This window comes from Mauremys reevesii, linkage group 13 (genome assembly GCF_016161935.1).
Source record: "Mauremys reevesii isolate NIE-2019 linkage group 13, ASM1616193v1, whole genome shotgun sequence".
NCBI lineage: Eukaryota > Metazoa > Chordata > Testudines > Geoemydidae > Mauremys > Mauremys reevesii.
The window spans coordinates 41,731,538-41,750,953 of NC_052635.1; the positions used below are offsets into that span (position 1 = coordinate 41,731,538).

Sequence of the window (19,416 nt, forward strand, 5' to 3'; positions counted from 1 at the left end):
TCTGGGCACGTCAGGCCCTGTATATATCCTCCAGCTGCTCACTTTACAAGGTAAAGCAACAGTTTCTTCTGTACCAGCCCAGCAGCTCCAAATAAAAAACAATATTTTCTATTCAATGTCACCTTTCATCCCCGGATCTCAGACCATTACATCAAACATCAGAGAATTAAGGAACCTCCTCCCTCTCTGGGAGCATTATACGTACAGATTGTGAAACTGAGATACAGAGGTCAAGTGATTTGTTCCGGGTCATAATGCAAGTCAGTGACAGGGAACACCAGTTTTGTACCTCCCAGCCCTGGTTTTTAACCATTAGACTGGGAATCCTCATGATGGTACCAAACAGGACAGCACCAGCCATGCCCAACCTGGCTCCTTGAAAAAGAACTCAGCTGACAACGAACGAGTAGAGACTGACTGTAGCTCACGTTGAGGGTGCAGTTGCGCAGGCTTTGCAAAGCCGGGTTTGGCAGCATGAGAGCAGATGGGAAGACACGCCAGGGCGGGTGCAGTGCCGTTCTCTTGCAGGGTCTCTGTGAGAGCTGCCACACTGGGCTAGTTCTCCTGAGGAAGAAATTGCTGCAGCTGGCTTTGAAACTTGCTGGCTTTCTTGGGACAGATTGTCGAAGGGGCCTCACACCACCCTCTACAGGGACGGCAATTTTCTACGTACTTGCCAACTCAAGAACTTCCCTGCAGAGATAGATTAGCCAACCTGTGTCAGCAAATGCACTTTGCACATGGACACTGGAGTTCCCACGTATGACAAAAGCCTGCAGATGCAATTTTGCCAGAAAAACACATGGCATCAAGAGTTTGCAGAGACTCGCTCTTCAGAAAAGTGAACGCAAAAGGTGGATGCGACCAAAGGCTGGAGCAGAATTTTACTGCTCCTCTTCCTCACCGGGCTGAGCGCTTGCCATGCTGCAGAAACCAGATGTCACTTCGCCATCCTGGCATGAGTAGGGTGGGCAGGGAAAGATAAACGTGACTCAGTTCCAAGTCATTCCAAGGGTTCAATAGGGGCCATGCCAATAAGGTTCTATAGGAATCACTTAAAAAGCCTACAGAATTTAATAGAAAGGGACAACTTTTCTATAGGGTTTATTGAACCATCCTATAAAAAGCAGCCCTTGTCTATGCAGTCCTCTGGGACTGTTCTAGAAGGGACACAATCAGCCGCTGGCTGCCTGGAATACCTTGGTGGCAGTGCTGCATGCTGCCATGTGGGTAGGACAGTGGATTTCAAACTCCAAGCTTGGGAGCGCACGGGGGTCAAAGGCAATGCCCAGCTGCTCTCCTAGAGTCTCCTGCTGTCACCGACAGCTAGAGCTAGCAGCCCCTCCGAGGCACTTGCCAATCACCCTGCCTGAGGGAGAGGAGCCACCCAGCAAATCGTGTGTTGTGGGGAAGGGAGAGCAGCAGAGGGGCTCAGAGAGAGGGCGGCTCTGGTGAAGCAAAGCGCTCCAGGAGGATTGGCACTCGGGTCAGGCATGGCAATGCTCATTCCTGGGCATGAGCTGCCAGAAAAGAGCCAGCCAATGACAGGCGCGAACGTCAGTTCCCATCTCCTGGCCTAGCTGAGAGGAGACATTAGCAGTAGGCTGTGTGCAGGTGCCTGTGCATGTCAGTTAGCAGGGAGGCAAAGCCCTTTTATCCTCTTCCGCAAAAAACAAAAACAAAAACATCTGTCCCAGTGTGCTCTTGCCTACACGTTGATGATTCCTGGTACATACAAAACGTGGGTCTCTGTGCCTTTCAAGCTGTCTTTGCTGGCTCTTCCTTTCCCCGCCTGCACAGGATGGGTTATCGGAGCCTGTGCAGACAGCTTAGAGCGACTGCCAAAATGCAATGGGAAACCCTGTTAAACACCTGCCAGGCCAGGCCACCTGGCACTTCCCAAAGGCCCCAAACCAGGCTCTTCCGCCATGCCCTTATGAATCAGGAAGGGGGATCTGGTCTCCTGCTACTGCCTCTGGCTTTAAAATACAAGGTGACGTGCTCTGATGGTAGAAGGCGGCTGCAAGGAGCACACGGACAGGCGAAGCGCATCCCCCCTCCTGCATGTCCCGGCACTTCATTTACCAACTGGCAGTGACAGATGGGACCTGAAAAATAAAGCCCAGGTCCGGATGCTGACGTTCAGATCTGGTTCCACCTGCGTAGCCCATCTTGGACGTGTAGCTACTCCTCTTAGGCTCTGCAAGGGCCTTCCGGGCCGTCCTGTCCCTTCCGAGGCACTAGGCAGGGAAGCCTCATCTAAACGTTATGCTGCCTCCTCCCACACCGGCCGAGTCGACAAGCGCGCTCCCCTTGGGGTCGTGGCCGGGGATCGCTGCGGCGCTGGCTTGTTAAATGGGGGAAGTGCCACCTTGGTCCAGCCTCCAGCTCTGGAGGGCAGAAGTTCCAGAGTAAAGCTGTACGGAGATGTCCGCAGGAGACTGCGGGGGGAAGGGAGGAAGCGGCAGTGGCACGGGGAGCAGCATGGGACCCTTACCTCTCCTTCGTGGCTGATAAGCTGTAATTTTGCCATACACAGTGGCACCTCCTGAATTAATATACCTCAGGATGACATGGAATAGATAGAGCTCTGCCTCCTTCACGTCTACCGTGACTCTGACTTTACTCTGCAAAAAGCAAAAGCACATTGGGCACACATCACTGTGGGGCCGGCGCTGGGCCCATCACCCATCCTGTGGGGGAGCGGTACCTGCCTGCCTGCCTACCTGCCTTTCGCTCTAGTCCCCCTCCCCTCTGCATGACACAGGGGAGCAGCTGCCAACGCAGCAAGGGCTGGCACGCTGGAGGAGCTCAGAAGGTCCCAACGGGCGGTGTTTCGGAGGGGTGGTTTGCAGAAAGCGGGGATGTTTTGGTTAGTCTTAGAGTGAGAAATGCACTTACAGTTGTCACAAACATTAAACTTTCCTTCCTCAAGGACCGAGACCCTCCCTTCCACATTGGCCGGCCCCCGGTTGACGTAGCGGAAGACGATGCGGAACAGGTCAGGGGAGGTCACATTGAGAGTCACCACTACCTTGGGCTGGTGGGAGAGAGAAAGGGGAGAGAAGCAGAGCAACACCTTAAATCACCTCCACCGCCAACAGCCACCAGCCCCAGCGCAGCAGCTCGGGGGACTGCTCCCAAAGCACCATGCCACAGCGCAGGAGGAGTCAAGCAGCCACGCAGCCTAACAGCATGAAAAAGGCAGCAGGAGAAGACATTGCACACGTGCTACCAAGTGCACTTTACAAGCATCTACCTATCCTCTTCCCTCTCCATGGGTGGGTGGGCATACACCGGGAGAGCAGCTCTGCTATCTGACAACACCTATAAGACACACTCACACACTAGCGTTTAGGTTGCTTGGCCACAGCGTTTAACTGGAGAGCCTTCCTAGCCGTCAGCTTTGGAATGGAAGCTGGCTAGCATGGATGGGCGCTGTTTGGTGGAGCGGCTATTTGGGGGGCATATGCCAAGCTAGGGAAAGAGGTTACTTTAACAAAAGGCTTGACTCAATTATTAACGTAACACGGGTTTGGTGCTTTGTACTACAGTCTGCCCATGGGCGGCTCCAAGGCCATCTGTCTCTGTGCTCATGGGTTCGCCACCCAAATGTCCACAGAGAGGCTGCAAGTGGAAATCACGTGGTTCTCTCCACCACTTGAAACGCTAACAACTAGCAATACCAACTGAGGACACCCCCGAGAGATGTGTCCACTTATTCAAGAGCTGCCATGTGGCCTTGATTCCGAAAAGCACCCCTGTCTAGGAAAGCACTTAAGCGTGCGCTTAACATGAAGCACATGCTAAAGTCCTATTGACTTTCATGGGATCTAAGCACATGCTTAAGTGCTTTCCTGTGCCAGGGACCAAGTGGAGGTTTGCCGAGCAAACCCTCCATGGGCATGATCAACTGGCTGCGATAAAGGAGGGCCGTTCCCTTGAGAAAAGATACTGGCAAGGGACGTTGAAGACTAGGTTTTAGGGTGAAAGCTCCAAGGTTGCAGCCTGAGCGTCTCGCTCGAGGACACATTGGAATGACCTCGCACGGAAAAGGGGCCTGCCGACACGAAAACCACACACCTGCCCGACATTCAACACCCAGTGGAGTCTCTAATGCAGCCAGTGGATACCAAACAAAATCAGCAGCCAAGTGAACAACTCACTTAACAGTCTCTGGTTGCTCAGCCTGGGACTTTCGAAAGGAACCCAGAGGAGTTAGGCGTCCAGCTCCCCCCAGAATTTAGTGGAAATCTGGTGCTTAACTCCCTTCAGCCCCTTTGAAAACCCAGCCTAGCCTAGCAACAAAGCAAAGCAAAGAATATTCTAGCTGTAGGTGGACAGAGCAAGGGTCAGGATAAAGAACCTGCTACACGGGACAACCCTGTATGGCTGCTATAGAACCCCCCTAGGCCCCCGACAATCGCTCGACATTCTGATAGGCGCCGTGCAGAAGAAAGGTTCACAGAGGGAAAAGCAGGAGGGAGCAGTGTGAGTGGATGTTACAGCCTCACCCCTAGGGACCATGTAGAAAATCACCTACACTCAACAACCGTCCAGGCAAAGCAGCCCCAAAGGGCGTAAGCTGCCTGTAGTAATGGGGGAGGAGTCGCGTCCTTTTTGGGGTCGGGGAGAGGGGGTTACACAGAATGTGGCAGGAAAGAGAAGAGCAGGTGAAAGGGCCCCAAGGAAACCTGAAGACATTGTATAGAGAATGCAGGCTCTGGGAGGGAGTTTGGGTGAGGGAGGAGGTGTGGGGTAGGGGATTGGGGTGCAGGCTCTGGGAGGGAGTTTGGGGGCGGGATAGAGCGTGTGGGAAGGGGGAGGGGGTGCAGGCTCTGGGAGGGAGTTTGGGTGCTGGCTGCAGGCTCTGAGCTGAGGGGGGGGGGGGGGGTGGAGGGGGGGGGGGGTGCTGGCTCGGGGTGGGTGTTTGGGGGCGGGATAGAGTGTGTGGGACGGGGGCGGGGGTGCAGGCTCTGGGAGGGAGTTTGGGTGCTGGCTGCAGGCTCTGAGCTGAGGCAGGGGATGGGGTGGAGGAGGGGGGAGGGTTGCTGGCTCTGGGAGGGACTTTGGGGGCAGGAGAAGGTGTGTAGGGAGGGAGTGGGCGGGGGTGGCGCTTACCTGTGGCTCCAAAGAGGGCTGGCTGGGGGGTCTCCGCGCACTGCTGCACCCAGGCACCACCCCCACAGCTTCCCATTGGCGCTTGGGGCGGGGGCAGCATGTGGAGGCACAGCCCTGCCCCAGGGCTGCAGGGAGGGGCCGGCAGATGTGTGGAGCGAGCGGGCAGACACTGCTCAGCTCCCGTGCGCTGCCGGGGTCCCAGGCCATTGTAAATCGCTGGGGGGGGGGGGGGGGCCAGGGGAGGGGGGGAGGGGGAAAACCCAAGGGCAGCAGGTGGGGCCAAGGAAGAGACCCAAAACTGCTGGAGCCCCATTGGGGAGGTTCGCGGACGACAGATGGCCCACGGGCCGGGAGTCTGAGACCCCTGCTCTGGGCTGACCTCCTGAGCAGGGCTTCCTGAATTAGGGTCTCTCCTCTCATCCGTCTATTCTGTCCCTAATGCTACAGGAAATATTTGCACAAGCAGACTATATTTACACTGCACTGTCTGTTCTGGCCACCACATGACCTTGGGTTTAGAGCAGCTCTTTGGGTTAAAATAAGATGCGTGTCTACAGCGCATCGAATGCTTGGCCTTCTGCGTCCTCTCCTGGTAGGGAGCACAGGCTGGGGCCAGGCCCGTAAATCATACCTGAATGGGAGACATCTGAGCGTATCCTCTCCAGCTGAAATTCTCAAACTCCAGGGGGTTGTAGCCAAAGCGAACAGCCCGGCCATCTAGCGTGGTGCCCTCTTCCAACTCGAATTTCAGGTGGTGGAGGTCAGGGAAATAATGGTCCCTCGCAGGCCTGGGGAAGAGAGTCAATAGATAGAATTACAAGCCTGGTTTCCACAGTCCGGGGAACTCACTTCATGCTACTCTCATGATTGCTGGCTTCTTGGGGGCCCTCCAGGACGCAGCCAGACGGGATGGTGTCTGCAGCTGTTAGCTCCATATCAACACTGCATGGGACTCCCTCTTCCCAATAACGGGGAGAAAAACTGGAGCAGAGTTTACTTCTTTCCAGCTGTTTAGGGAGGGAAGGGGCGGAGAGGAGGGTCCCCAGCAAGGGGCGAACACGCTGGGGTGTAGGTGTGAGGTAGTGGTTGCGGTGGCAAGGGAGAGGTGGCACGCAGCCCCCAGCATTCTAAGGCCATGGCCCGCTAGCCTGGGAGGAGGGGGTGCTGGAGAAGTCTCCAGCTAAAGGAACAACGAGCGAACACGCCAAGCAACTCTGTAGTGGCAGCTGGCCTCTTACAGGGTGCATGTTGGGCCTTGGGTGTTCTGCCTGCAGTGACAGGCTCCGGTCCTCGCCTCACACGCCAGCCCGATGGACCCGCCAACGTCGCACCGGCAGCCTGTGGACAGGAAGCACGTGTTTACATTCCACTGACATTAACCAGCTCCAAATAGCACTAATCAAAGTCGCGCACCGAAGGGAGGAGCCGCCGAGGGCTCTATTTTTATTCCATTGTATCCGTTTTCATGTTGGCTTGGACCCCACTTGGATCAGCTTCTCTTCCATCGCAGCGCTGAGCTATTTCAAGACTGCTGGTGGCTGCTGAGAAGAACGCAGGCCTGCAAATCCTCTCGGTGAGCCCTCCGAGATCCGACCAGGCCTCTAAACCCAACCCCCTTCAGCAGCCCTGCTCACTGCCTATCTCCCAGCATCGCCACCCCATAGTGCACCACTGATGGAGAGAGCATTGTGCAGGGCGACAGGCAGCTGCAGCCTCTGCTGCTTCGCCCCTCACCACCAGCATTAATGTGCACACAGGGAAACAGAAGTACAAGCTTGTAAGGCAAGAAGTAATCTCCAGGCATCCACCCTCACCTGTTCCCCTCCCATCCTCAGTGGGAGGGGAGTGAATCATCTGATCCACTCCGGGGACGTACAATGGGTCTAAATCAGGTGCTCAATTCTATCACTTCTGGTAGAACAGCCCAACCCCCTGTTTTCATCCACTTTGCTTTCCAGGCCTTGGTACTCTTGTCCCACAGAACCCAGACAGGCAGCTCCGTGCTCCAGGGACTGGCTCCTCTGTCCTGTTTTCCACCAGCTGGCAGATCTAGTACCTCATGAAAGAGAGAAGGGTACCCACCTTGGCAGCCAAAGTAATTTGCATGGTCCACGTTGAAGTATCCGTCCTTACACGTGGAGCACAACTGGCCGCAGATGCTGGGTTTGCAGAAACACTGCCCATTGCCCTAGGAGACAGCCAGGTCAGTCAGCGCCTCAACACTCAGCACAACCAAACCAGCATTTGAGAGAGGAAGGATGGTGCAGTGGTCAGGGCAAAGGCCTGGCACTCTGGAGACCCAGGTTCAATCCCCAACTCTGTCAGAGCTTCCCTAGGCAAGTGTGTGACTCAGCTGCACACTGAGCTAACAGCACTACCCTACCTCACAGGATGCTGTGAGGAGAAAATCAGTAACGACTGCGGGGCGCACAGACACTAACACAATGGGGTGGGTCCAAGTCCATGGGGAGGGCCCGTAAGCGCTCCCGTAATGCAGTCAATAAATAATAGTGTCAATAGCTACGGTTAGACTATTTAACAGCACGGTGAACGTACAAGAAGGGACTGCCCTTACAAACCGCTAAAACCTTGTCATAATCTGCCCATTGCCACAGACTATGGAGAGCGAAGCCATTTACCTAGGGCAGGCAGGCACTGCGTGAGCTCCCTTGGGGAGATAATTTGGCCCTGCCTCACGTAGGGCTGTCTGTGCTGTTTCAGCTACACCATTGTAACTGCACTGCCTTGGTGTGAAAGGGGGCTGGGGCCAGAGCAAATCACGATTTACGCAGGCAGAGCACGTCTACACCGGGGTTTGCACTAGTATAGCTGTCTTGGTGCAAGACCACCACTGGCTATAATCCCCACGTTTGACAAGACTTTAGTGATGATCCCTTAACAAAAGCTACTGTGCAACACTGCTTGGGATGGAGAATGGGAAAACACAGTCTTCATCGAGCCCATGGGCTGAGGCCCACCATATTATTCAGAGGCCTTTACTTCTCCCCAAGCCCACAGATGTTACACAGACCGTGATGGCTACTGAGAAGAATGCACGCCTGCCCCCCTTGTCAAACAACTCTGCAGTCTCCCTCCTACCCCCAGCTGTCCCCCCTCCCCCACAGCCTCACCTCGCCGTGCCACGGGGGCGCGCTGGGCAGGAGAGCAGGGAGGGAGGCTCACCCGCAGCCTCCGGGGAGCAGGCGGGCGGTGTGGGTGGTGGGAGCACAGGGAACGCGGCTAGAGGACTCAGGAGAACACCGGGCGGCCCACAGCCGGACAGACAGAAGCGGCGGTTTCCCCTTCAAAGCGCCGCGTCTCTCCAGCCGGCCGCGTGGCTGCCCAGTGTCCTCCTGAGAGGAGAGGCGCTTTGAAGAGGAAACCGCCGCTTCTCTCCGGCTGCGTGGCTGCCCCTGCTCCTCCTGAGTCCTCTGCCCACGTTCACGGGGACGCATTTGGAAGGGAGCTTGGGAGGGGTCCCGGTGGGCCAGTTAGGGGCAGGGCATCCTGGGAGGAGGCCTTCAGGGGACAAGGATCAGGGTGGGTTGGATGGGGTGGGGTCCCGGGGGGCCTGTCAGGGGGCGGGGTCTGGATAGGGGTTGGGGCCGTCAGGGGACAGAGAGCAGGAGGGGTTGGATAGGAGGTGGGGTCCTGGGGGGGCAGTTAGGGGACAAGAGGCAGAGGGGGCTGGATAGGGGTGTTGGGGTTCCAGGGGCGGTTAGGGGACAAGGAGTGGGGGTTGGATGGGTCGGGGGTTGTGAGGGGGGCAGGAAGTGGAAGAGGGCAGGGGCCAGGCTGTTTGGGGAGGCCCAGCCTTCCCTACCCACCCTCCATATAGTTTTGGAACCCCAATGTGGCCCTCGGGCCAAAAAGTTTGCCCACCCCTGCTCTAAACTCAAGTCCTCATGCAAGTCCAGGCTGCTGCGCCACATCAACAGGATGGAGAAGATCAAGGGGGTCAATGTTGATGTGGCGCAGCAGCCTGGACTTGCATGAGGACTGTGTAAACGCAGAGTGGGTCTGCGGGAGCCAGGTTTGGAAAGCTCCAGCTATTACACACATGAAGGGCCTTTTCCTAACTCTAACGGGAGCAGGGGGGCGGGAGGGAGGGTATCTAATTCTCCACAGGAAACGTTGGGAGTGATCTTACTTGCTGACATTCTGCAACTCCACTGATGGTGCCCTTGGTATCACACTGGCAGCCTGAAGAGAGCAGAAGAGCACGAGAGAGTGAGGAAATCAACCCAGCCGTCGAGAGACGATTAAAAACTCTCAGACTGACACCAACGTTCCTTGCAGCAGAGGAAACCAGACATGATAGAAGCCAAGCGGATGGACAGAGGAAATAAACCAGCTCTTGGCTCCTGCTATGGATGGAAACTAACCAAAGTAGCACAGACTAAGGGCTGGATTTTCAGCTGGCCTCACGCTTGCCCTGGATGTTGCACACTGATGTTTGCACGTGCACATTCCCATTTTACACACACGAAACCTGTATTTGTGTCAAGTCTGAGTTTGGTCCTGGCAGAGCTGGCAAAACAAATCCTTGAATCCATCCCCCCTGCTAAGTGTGGATCACAAAACCAGTCCCGTCACTTGGGATGCTAACGCTTCGTGCCATAACTGAAGGTGGAAACGATGGGAATGGAGAAAAGGGAATCACGTCTATTGAAATGGAGATGGCCCCCCAAAACCTAGGTTTGGCCCTTAAACCTCTAGAGGAACAGACTACCCCCAAAAGACTCCTCTTACTTGTGCATCCATACGGGTTATCGGGAGTCAGGTTCCAGTACAGTGGTTTGCACCTGTCACAAGCTGGACCTTCGACATATGCCCGACACGCACAGGAGCCCTGAAAAAAGGGGGATGAAAACAAGGATTAGGCGAGAATGCCAGGGACTCGAGCAGCATCACAGAACCTGCAGCTAAGGGGACAGATGAGGTCTCCTGCTCTACAGAGCGGGAAGCTGCCTTTCTCTGCATTGCACCTGGAGCAGGTCCTGTGACACAGTAGGAAATTCTGAGACCAGGGAAGAAAAACCAATGAGGTTTGCAGGAAATGAAACCCAAAACAGCCCAAAGAGATTGAGGGGCACATGAAGTACTCACCGGAGACAAGGAAGGGTCTGCAGTTGCTAACCCTGCTGGGTTACAGGAGCCCACTGCAAGGAAAAGCACAGCTTGTAGCAGGTTTAAAACAGACCCCTTAATGCTTTGAATCGTCCTGTGTGTACACTCTGAGAAACTTTTCATGGAGGAGATTGAGGGGAGGTTTCTTTTATATTTAAGCTTTCGCTGGGTCGATGACTGGTCTGTGTATTTATTAGTGTGTTTTTAAAAACACTGCTTCGAGTGTTGGCCGGTAGGTGCAGCTGGGCTCGAGGGTGTCGAGGGGAGCCCTAGACGAATGTGCTGTACCAAGTCATGCAGGAAGAAGAGGAGGAGGAAGACAACGCTACCTTCGCAGTGTGGAAATCCATATGCCCCTGGCATGCAGGTGTCACAGCGCAGTCCAGCCACTTTGGGGCGACAGCTGCACTGTCCAGTTTCCTGATCACATGTGCCGTGGAGAGAGCCCTCTGTGGAGCACTGGCAAGCTGCAGGTGAACAGGGAAAGGTGGGAGCTGAGAGCTGTAAGGCCCCTCACGGCCCAGATTAAAATAAAAGGATTTGTTTTAAACAACAAAAGAACAAAGCAGGAACTTAGTTCTTTAAACACCCCCACCATGCTTGGTGTATTTCAGCTAGAGGTCTCAAAGTGGGGATAAGATAACACAGCTTCCCACTGAGTCAGCAGCAGCAGGAACTGAACTCAGGACTAGTAATCTGGAAGCATGAGGAAGTACCGCCAGAGCCAGACTGAGCCCTGTTAATGCAAAGGTGGTAAGTGATTTATATGCGGTCCATAGAACTGCTCAGAAAATGTTCCCTCCCCTCTCCTCCCCAATAACATTTTACCCAATTTTTCTTTTTCTTTTTAAATAATTTGTCAAAAATCCCCAATTTCCACTGAAAAATCAACCCCTCCCCCCGAAAACCTTGATTAGGAAATGCCACCACAGTGCCTCCTGGAAACTGTAGTTCTGACTGCCTCATGCCACCAATCTCACCTCTATGGGCTGGACTCCCCAGCTAGACTACATTTCCCATGATTCACCAGTCTCCCCCCTCTTGCTGAGCCACCATGGTGTATCCTGGGAGATGTAGTCCAGCTGGGAACCTGGCCCATAGAAGAAAAACAGGGGCACTAAGCTACCCTCTCTGCCTGACTCTCTCTGTAGCCAAACCAGCCAATTAATAAACCTCTACAGACATGAGGTATAAAGTTTAATTACCACAAATGTTTTACTTCAGCGGACGCACGCCTCTCACATTCTATGTTTGACCATTAAAACCAAAAGCACACAGGCTACTGAGAACAACAAAAGCCACGTAGTTCATCACACTCATGGTGAAGGCCAATTACACCCAACATTTGAGAGCAGCATTCAGTTGTCAAGGCCTGGGGCCAGGAGCTCTCAAACAACACCCGCAGAACATGGCACACCGGGATGGGCCAGCGTGCAGTAATGAGCCAGTAGCACGGATGCAAGAATATTTGCTGATTTAGAACAAACGCTCCTGGAAAAGAGCTGGGAAATGGTTGTGCTGCTTCCTGCCAGGACCTGGGACTGGACGACGGGGGATGGATCACTTCACAATTGCTTCAGAGGGGACAAACAGGACAATGGCATCTGGCACCAGCCACTGTGGGAAGACAGGATCCTGGGCTAGATAGACCACTGGTCTGACCCAGTATGGCCGTTCTTACGCTCCTGGACAACCTGCTTCTCTCTAACGCATATCAAAATCTCACTGCCCTTTCAACCTAAATGTCACTCAGCAGACGTGCAGCCATCAACTAGCCTGGTCCCAGACAGATTCAGCCCCCTCTCTTCCAATCACTGCTCAGACGCTTGTGGATGTATTTCTATTAAGTGTGCAAATGTCTGGCACCTAACTGGCCTCCTCTAACAGCAAAACATTCTTAGTACTGGAAAAACAATGAAGAATTTTGAAACTCCGGCTTCCTGTCCCCTCTCGGTTCATCTATTTTTTAAATCCCGTTTGCACTTTAGCTATTTCTTTAGATGAAAAAATAAGTGGCTGCTGCACCCGAGAGACACAATTTGATCCAAGCCTCCAGCCTCTTCAAAGGCATAGTGCCGGCATCACTTTTTGCTGTGAACGCTAAGCCAGCTGGCCGCTACCCAGGCATCTACATTTAGCACTGTGCAAAAGGCGCGATGCTGCTGTTTTGTCGCTTCAGGGAAATTGTATCACAGAACATTTTTTAATGAGTGGTAAATTCTTGCTGGGAGGTACAAGTGTACATCTGGCTTTCCAGTCTGACTGGTGGCAGGGGCAGAGAGGGAGATTCTGCCCAGGGCATGTTGGGGATTGTTAATAATACACACTGTGCTGCAGACACCTGCACTGATGCAGGGGCATGAGTCACGTGAGTAGCACCGCCCTATGTGCTTGCTCCAAACCCCTTTGAAGTCAGTGGAAAGACTCCAATTGGCTTTGGGTGGGGCCCCACACAAGCAGACCTACTGAAAATCAGGGTTGGATGGGGGAGTTGTGTGAAATTAACAGGCCTGATTCTCATTTAATTCTCACCCCTTTTCCATGACTGTAACCCCACTGGCTTCAGCAGACTTCCTGTGGATTTAGGCTGGTGTAACAGAGCAGAGTGAGATACAGTGGGCTCACACACACTGTGAGTACAGGCAGCAGCACTGGACTTTCTGGGTACATCTACACTGCAATAAAAAGCCCATGGGACTGCTTCAGAGCCCAGGGCAGCTGACTCAGGCTCATGGGGCTCAGGCAGGAGGGTTAAAAATTGCAGGGTAGACATTCAGGCTCTGACCGTCTACACTGCAATTTTATAGCCCCACGGCCCGAGCCCCAGGAGCCTGAGTCAGCTGACCCAGGCTAGCCACAGCCATGCCATGGGTCTTTTATCGCAGTGTAGACATATCCACAGGGGGCATTCTGATCCTGGCGGAGGATCTAGCTGAGTGATGTCACAGCTGGGGAATCCACAGAGCAGGGTGTTACTGGGAGGTGTGCATTTAAAACCTGCTGCAACTGAACCTTCTGGCTAAGGGATAAAAACAAGTATTAACATTTTGCAGATGGGCCTTCAGAGCAATTAAAAAGATCTTCATCGCATTTTATAAACCCTTTATAAGCCATCCGTTTCCTGGCCTGTCTGAAGCTGGCGAGGGGTTCGGTACAATCCCCAGGGAGGCCTGTGTTTCCTCAACTGGGCTGGTGGGATCAGTCTCTCGGTTTTCCAGCATTCATTGTCAGCAGCTAAGAACAGCTTTGATGTGCTAGAGCCATGAGAACTATCAGGCTAGCTCTGTCAGAACGGCCCTGCGTTTTGATTCTGATGGGGTTTGCACCCTGGAGTTGTGCTCAGGGAACGCAGCCGAAATGGTGGCTTTACCTCAAAATTATGCAAAACCTTTGAGCTTTACACAGCTTCCACTTGAGGCCAGAAATCCCCCCTCAGCACCTGAAATCTGGCCCAGGTGGAGGGATATAGATTTGCGAATCCCACCTTAAATCTTTGGTTTTGAGTGAAATCTGAACATACAGTTTGGCGTTTCATTCTGAAAGCACGGCACAGCTCAAAACATGTTACTTTAATAAGCTACTTGCCTAGAGATGGCCAAACACTGGAACAAAGTGGGGTAATTCAGTGTGCATTTCTCCTTCAGTCTGCACCAGTTTGGGGGGGAATAGGGCTCTAATTCTGGATTTTGGTATGTCCCATGGAAATTCAGCTCCTGAATTGTATTTTGCAGGTGTGTTCGTAAAACACTCCATGTATCTGGGGGCTGAGACACCAGAATGGGCAGAGCTGGGCCCCTGTAACTAACAATTACCAATGAACTCTATGGGACAGACTCCATGGCCTTTGCATTAGCATTAGCGATTGACACAACCTGCAAGAGAAAACGCTTTTGTGGGATAATGTATTTAGTAAGTAATAAAAACGGACTCCTCCTGTAATAAAGACCCAGTCTGAATTCTAGTCTAAAGCTGGGCCCTGGGGAGAGGAGAGAACAGGGCGAGGTAAAGGCAAAGCAAGTAGCAGCGTGTATCATTCCTGTCTGGAACACATTGCTTCTGCTCTGCAAGACCGTAAGCAAAATCTTCCATGTGAAGGGAGTTACTCACGTGTGCAGCTGGGGTACCCATAGAAGCCTGGTGCACACTGGCTACAGGTGTGCCCGGCGTAGTTAGAATGGCACCGGCACTGACCAGCTGGGCTACAGTTGTTATCCACCGAACCCCGGGGATCACAGGAGCAAGCTGCAAAAGAAGGGCGCACAAATAAAAAGAGAAGTTTGAGAAGGGGAACTAGCGAGCACAGAGACAAATCATCAGACCCGAGTCTTTTCATCTCTGCATCATTAGTTGTGTCAGTCCAGCCCAGATTTCTATCAACCCAAAGCATTCCCACTGGATGGCTATTCAGTGATCCAGGTGAACTGAGTGACAGTTCTCAGCGGACAAATCCCCACTTCACAAGCACACACAAAATTCACTACATGCATTCGTCACTACATGCATCCGACGAAGCGGGTATTCACCCACGAAAGCTCATGCTCCAAAACGTCTGTTAGTCTATAAGGTGCCACAGGACTCTTTGCTGCTTTTACAAAATTCACCACAGTTTGCATTTATTTGGCCCCATTTGCCAGCATCTATGGTGGGACCCGGAGGCTGACCACCCACAGAAGTGGTCCTTTTGGAACAGAATGACAGATGGCACAGGGCAAGAGTGTAAAACCTGTACTAGCACTATCTGTGCAGACCTGTCAGTCCGTTCCAAGGGATCTCTTCGGGACTGTTCCCCAGAACTAAATTCCCTTTTAAAAAAATATCACAGTACCATGGGATACTTCTCCCTGAAGTCATGGCCAAACCAGGAAAAAAGTCTCCAATATTTTACAGCCCACTCAAAGCTCACCAACAGGAAGAAGTTCAGTAGGTTAATGTGTAAGTACAAAAACATATGCTGGAAAACATCATCAGAACAGGAGTTCCATCAAGAAAGACTGACAATGACAGCTTTGTGTTCCAAACACTGACACCATTAACGACATCCAGATCAAGTTGCACCGTTTATAATGTAAATCAAGGGGGTTTGGGCCAAGATTTTAAAAGTGACTAGTGATTCTGGGTGCCCAATTTACAGCACCTCAAAAGGGTCGTGACTTTCAGAGGATGAGAGCTCAGCACTCTTGCCCACTAAGGGGTCTCAAGTCGAGTACCCAAAAACCAAGGCACTCAAAATCACCAGTTCTTTGTCATCTACTGACACTCAATCCCATCTGCATCTCCTCCCAGCCCCCACCAGCCACTGTTTCCACCATACCTTGGCAATGAGGATAGGAATGATATCCCATGCTGCACTGATCACAGCGAGGCCCATCAAACTCAGGCCTGCAGAAACATCTCCCACCTGAGTCGCAGCCTCCTGGCAGCATCCCAACGGCGCTGCACCCGCACACTGCAAAGCAGAGAAAAGCCAGTGGGGAAGGGGTCCGGAGCTACGTCACCCAGAGCACGGGGCAAAGCTTAAGGTACAACAGGAAGGAAATTTTTACGCCAGAGTGAGAACGTTGGCGCTAAGTGCCCAAGATGAGTGTTGGGTGCACGGCTCGGCGCTTGAATAGTGAGTGTTTGCATCCCTCCGCTAGCTCCCTTTTCGCCACCACATCAAACAAACGGTTTCTCTTCACTTTCAACGCCCTTCATGGCCTATCCCAACCCTACCTACCATCTCGCACAGCCTAGTGAGATGTCAACTCCCACCTCCCACTTGGCCCCTGATGTATCCATTGTCCATCTGTTACATTTTCACCCGGCTGCCCAAGCCTAGGGAGGAACTCAACATAGACTGCTGCACAACTAATGCATTTTCCTTCTTCAAAACCCTCCTGAACACTCTCCTGTGCTGCGATAGCTATGCGGGTTAGGCCGCTGGTGGGCTGAGATGACTGCCTACCACGCTGACTAATATTGCCTCAGTTTCCTTGTTCTCCCTCGTTTGTCTGTATCCACCTACTGGTCCTGGCTTATACCTAGACTGTAAGCTCCTCGGAGCAGGGACTGGTTTTTGGGGTTTTTTTGTTCTGCGTCTGCACAGTGCCTAGCACAACAGGGTCCTGGGCTATGACTGGGCTCCTAGGCGCTCTGAGACTACAAATAACTAACAGTAAGTGACTAGACAGAAGTGATTTGCTCTCAGGAGGCTGTGGGTGGAGGTCCTGCAGTTGCAGTCACGTATAATGTGCTTTCGGCCACAACACAAATAAATAATACTAAGTCCAGAGGGTAAACATCCACCTCTCCCCGCAGCAGGGAATCCCCCCTCCCCTCCAACACACGTCTGAGAAGGAAGAGGAGTTACGCACATTGGCAGAGAGGGTAGCTGAAGTAGCCGGGTGCACACTGGTTACACGAATACCCTTCGAATCCAGTTCGGCACAGGCACTGGCCGGTCTCGCTGTCGCAGGTGCCATCGTACTGGCCAGAGCCTGAACACTGGCATGCTGGAAAAGAACAATGAGCCCCTGTGAACTGCTGGGCCTGCTAGTCCCTGCGGCAGTCAGGGAATCAGGAGGCATCTTTGCTGTTTCACAGCCCTGGCTAATCCCAACACAGCACCAGGCCTCCTATTAGAGGCTACTCAAATTCAAACTCTTTGGGGTAGCAAGCCGAGATTTCATGATACAAATGCAACTTCTGGGGGTGGGGGGAGGAGGGGATTTGTATCCTGGGGCACTTTGCAGGGTGGGGGTCAGGGATTGGGGAGGGGTGTGTTTCAAGGAAGGGCAGTGAAGCTAAGCAGCCAAAGCTCTGTTTTATTAGAATCTGTAGCTGAAATGCATGTCTGTTCCCGAGGAGGAGTTCTGCAGGATGGCTGGCGGGCGCGGCACTGCAATAAGCACCCAGATTCACCGCCCTTGGGCTTAAAGCTTTATGAATCAGCAAGAAGCATCTCCTCCCTGCAGTGAAAGGAAGCCCAGGCCTTTAGCTACTTTTCCTCCCCCGCCTGCCTGTGCTCCCTCAGGCATCCTGCCTCCTCATTAACAGCCCATCAGCCTGGGGGAAGCAGAAAGGTCAGGGATCATAGAATATCAGGGTTGGAAGGGACATCAGGAGGTCATCTAGTCCAACCCCCGGCTCAAAGCAGGACCAATTCCCAACTAAATCATCCCAGCCAGGGCTTTGTCAAGCCGGGCCTTAAAAAGCTCTAAGGAAGGAGATTCCACCACCTCCCTAGGGAACCCATTCCAGTGCTTCGCCACGCTCCGAGTGAAAAAGTTTTTCCTAATAGCCAACCTAAACCTCCGCCACTGCAACTTGAGACCATTACTCCTTGTTCTGTCATCCGCTACCACTGAGAACAGTCTAGATCCATCCTCTTTGGAACCCCCTTTCAGGTAGTTGAAAGCAGCTATCAAATCCCCCCTCATTTTTCTCTTCTGCAGACTAAACAATCCCAGTTCCCTCAGCCTCTCCTCATAAGTCATGTGCTCCAGCCCCCTAATCATTTTTGATAGGGGGAGCATGTGGAAGGACCCCCATGGAGCTGGAGGAGGCTGGCAATAAGGGGTTGGGGGATAGAAAGAAAAGGATCAGGAGTTTCAGGGGCAGGGAGAGATCAAGGTGCTTTCTCAGATGGATGAGCAGGGCTGCCCTTGGGGCTGCATTTGACTCATCTTCCAAGATCGGGCCAGAATAATAAAGTCTCATCTGTGTGAGAATTACAACTAAAAGGCTCCGCTCCCCATCAGGATTTCAGTCCTGGGAGCTCACTAGGTGTCAACTCCACAGGCCTTTGCTAACAGTGTTAAACCCCGAGCAGCCCCAATGCCTCTCAGGATGCAGGAAAAGATATAAAATAAACTGACATTTGAATGGGGGAAGATGAGGGGGGAATGTAACCCACAGTGACCCCTCATCCATACAGCAGTTGAAGAAACCGTGTGGGAATGGCCGTAATGCACTGTACTGCACTGAGCGTCTGAGCCCACTGTTGAACTGATGGGGAATTCTTGCAGAATTCCCCAGCAAGACCAAGGGAATCCAGCCAGGTCAGGGCTGTTCTGACAAATCACAGCAAAAGTCATGGGAATTTGTTACTTGAAGCTGGATTGAGGAATTCTCCTTTCCCAGCAGGGAGAGGGGCGCGTGCTTCTAGCAGCGTGGTTCAGAACAGCCGCCAGAGGCATTTGCAAGAACATCAAGAAAACCAGTGCGATTGGCCCCGGTTACTCACGCTGGCAGCCGGGTCCGTAGTGCCCGGGCGCACACTGATCGCACTGAGCTCCCTGGAAGTTGGGTTTGCACACACACATTCCCCTTTGAGAGTCTTTGCGGCAGGCATTCCCTTCCGTCCCGGCAGCGTTGCAATCGCAGTCTGCAAATAGGACGACAGGAACAACAGAAGGCACTTAACAAATCTCCACCAGCTGACAGTCTGGGCTCGTGGGCAAAGCACAGGAAGCCAGAAACTCCTAGATTCAAACCCCAGTTCTGCCAGTGACTCTCTCTCTGTGTCTCAGCAGGAGCTCTGGCTAGAAAGCCTTCTGTAAGTGGGGATGAGGCTTTGTTCACAGGATACTGTTATGATTCATTATAGAACAGCCCCATTGCCCAAATCACATCAGCCACGCCATCAGGGGCTCGTTCACCTGCACATCTACCAATGTGATATATGCCATCATGTGCCAGCAATGCCCCTCTGCCATGTACAGTGGCCAAACCGGACAGTCTCTATGCAAAAGAATAAATGGACACAAATCTGACATCAGGAATCATAACATTCAAAAACCAGTAGAACACTTCAACCTCTCTGGTCACTCAGCAACAGACTTAAAAGGTGGCAATTTTGCAATAGAAAAGCTTCAAAAACAGACTCCAACGAGAAACTGCTGAACTGGAATTAATTTGCAAACTAGATACTATTAACTTGGCCTTCAATAGAGACTGGGAGTGGCTGGATCATTACACAAATTGAATCTATTTCCCCATATTAAGTATCCTCACACCTTCTTGTCAACTGTCTGAAATGGGCCATCTTGATTATCACTGCTACAAAAGTTTTTTTTTCTCCTGCTGATAACAGCTAATCTTAATTAATTAGCCTCTTAGAGTTGGCATGGCAACTTCCACCGTTTCATGTTCTCTGTATGTATATATCTCTTCTTACTGTATGTT

General features: G+C 52.6%; 1 protein-coding gene across 3 annotated transcripts in view; it reads right to left on the minus strand.

Annotated features, from left to right (window-relative positions):
- The window catches only part of LAMA5 (laminin subunit alpha 5), a 163,579-nt gene that overhangs the window by 51,605 nt on the left and 92,558 nt on the right, over window positions 1-19,416 (minus strand). Inside the window, exons 12-23 of one of the 3 annotated variants that reach the window (XM_039498141.1) lie at window positions 18,476-18,616; window positions 16,605-16,742; window positions 15,563-15,697; window positions 14,359-14,493; window positions 10,581-10,718; window positions 10,231-10,283; window positions 9,874-9,973; window positions 9,272-9,324; window positions 7,204-7,309; window positions 6,360-6,459; window positions 5,753-5,909; window positions 2,498-2,627 (exon numbers count right to left, since the gene is read on the minus strand). In XM_039498141.1, coding sequence (XP_039354075.1) covers window positions 2,498-2,627; window positions 5,753-5,909; window positions 6,360-6,459; window positions 7,204-7,309; window positions 9,272-9,324; window positions 9,874-9,973; window positions 10,231-10,283; window positions 10,581-10,718; window positions 14,359-14,493; window positions 15,563-15,697; window positions 16,605-16,742; window positions 18,476-18,616 — 1,386 coding nt within the window. Of the gene's footprint in view, window positions 1-2,497; window positions 2,628-2,901; window positions 3,041-5,752; window positions 5,910-6,359; window positions 6,460-7,203; window positions 7,310-9,271; window positions 9,325-9,873; window positions 9,974-10,230; window positions 10,284-10,580; window positions 10,719-14,358; window positions 14,494-15,562; window positions 15,698-16,604; window positions 16,743-18,475; window positions 18,617-19,416 lie in introns of all 3 variants that reach the window. The other 2 variants (XM_039498140.1, XM_039498142.1) reach the window with 2 other exon arrangements.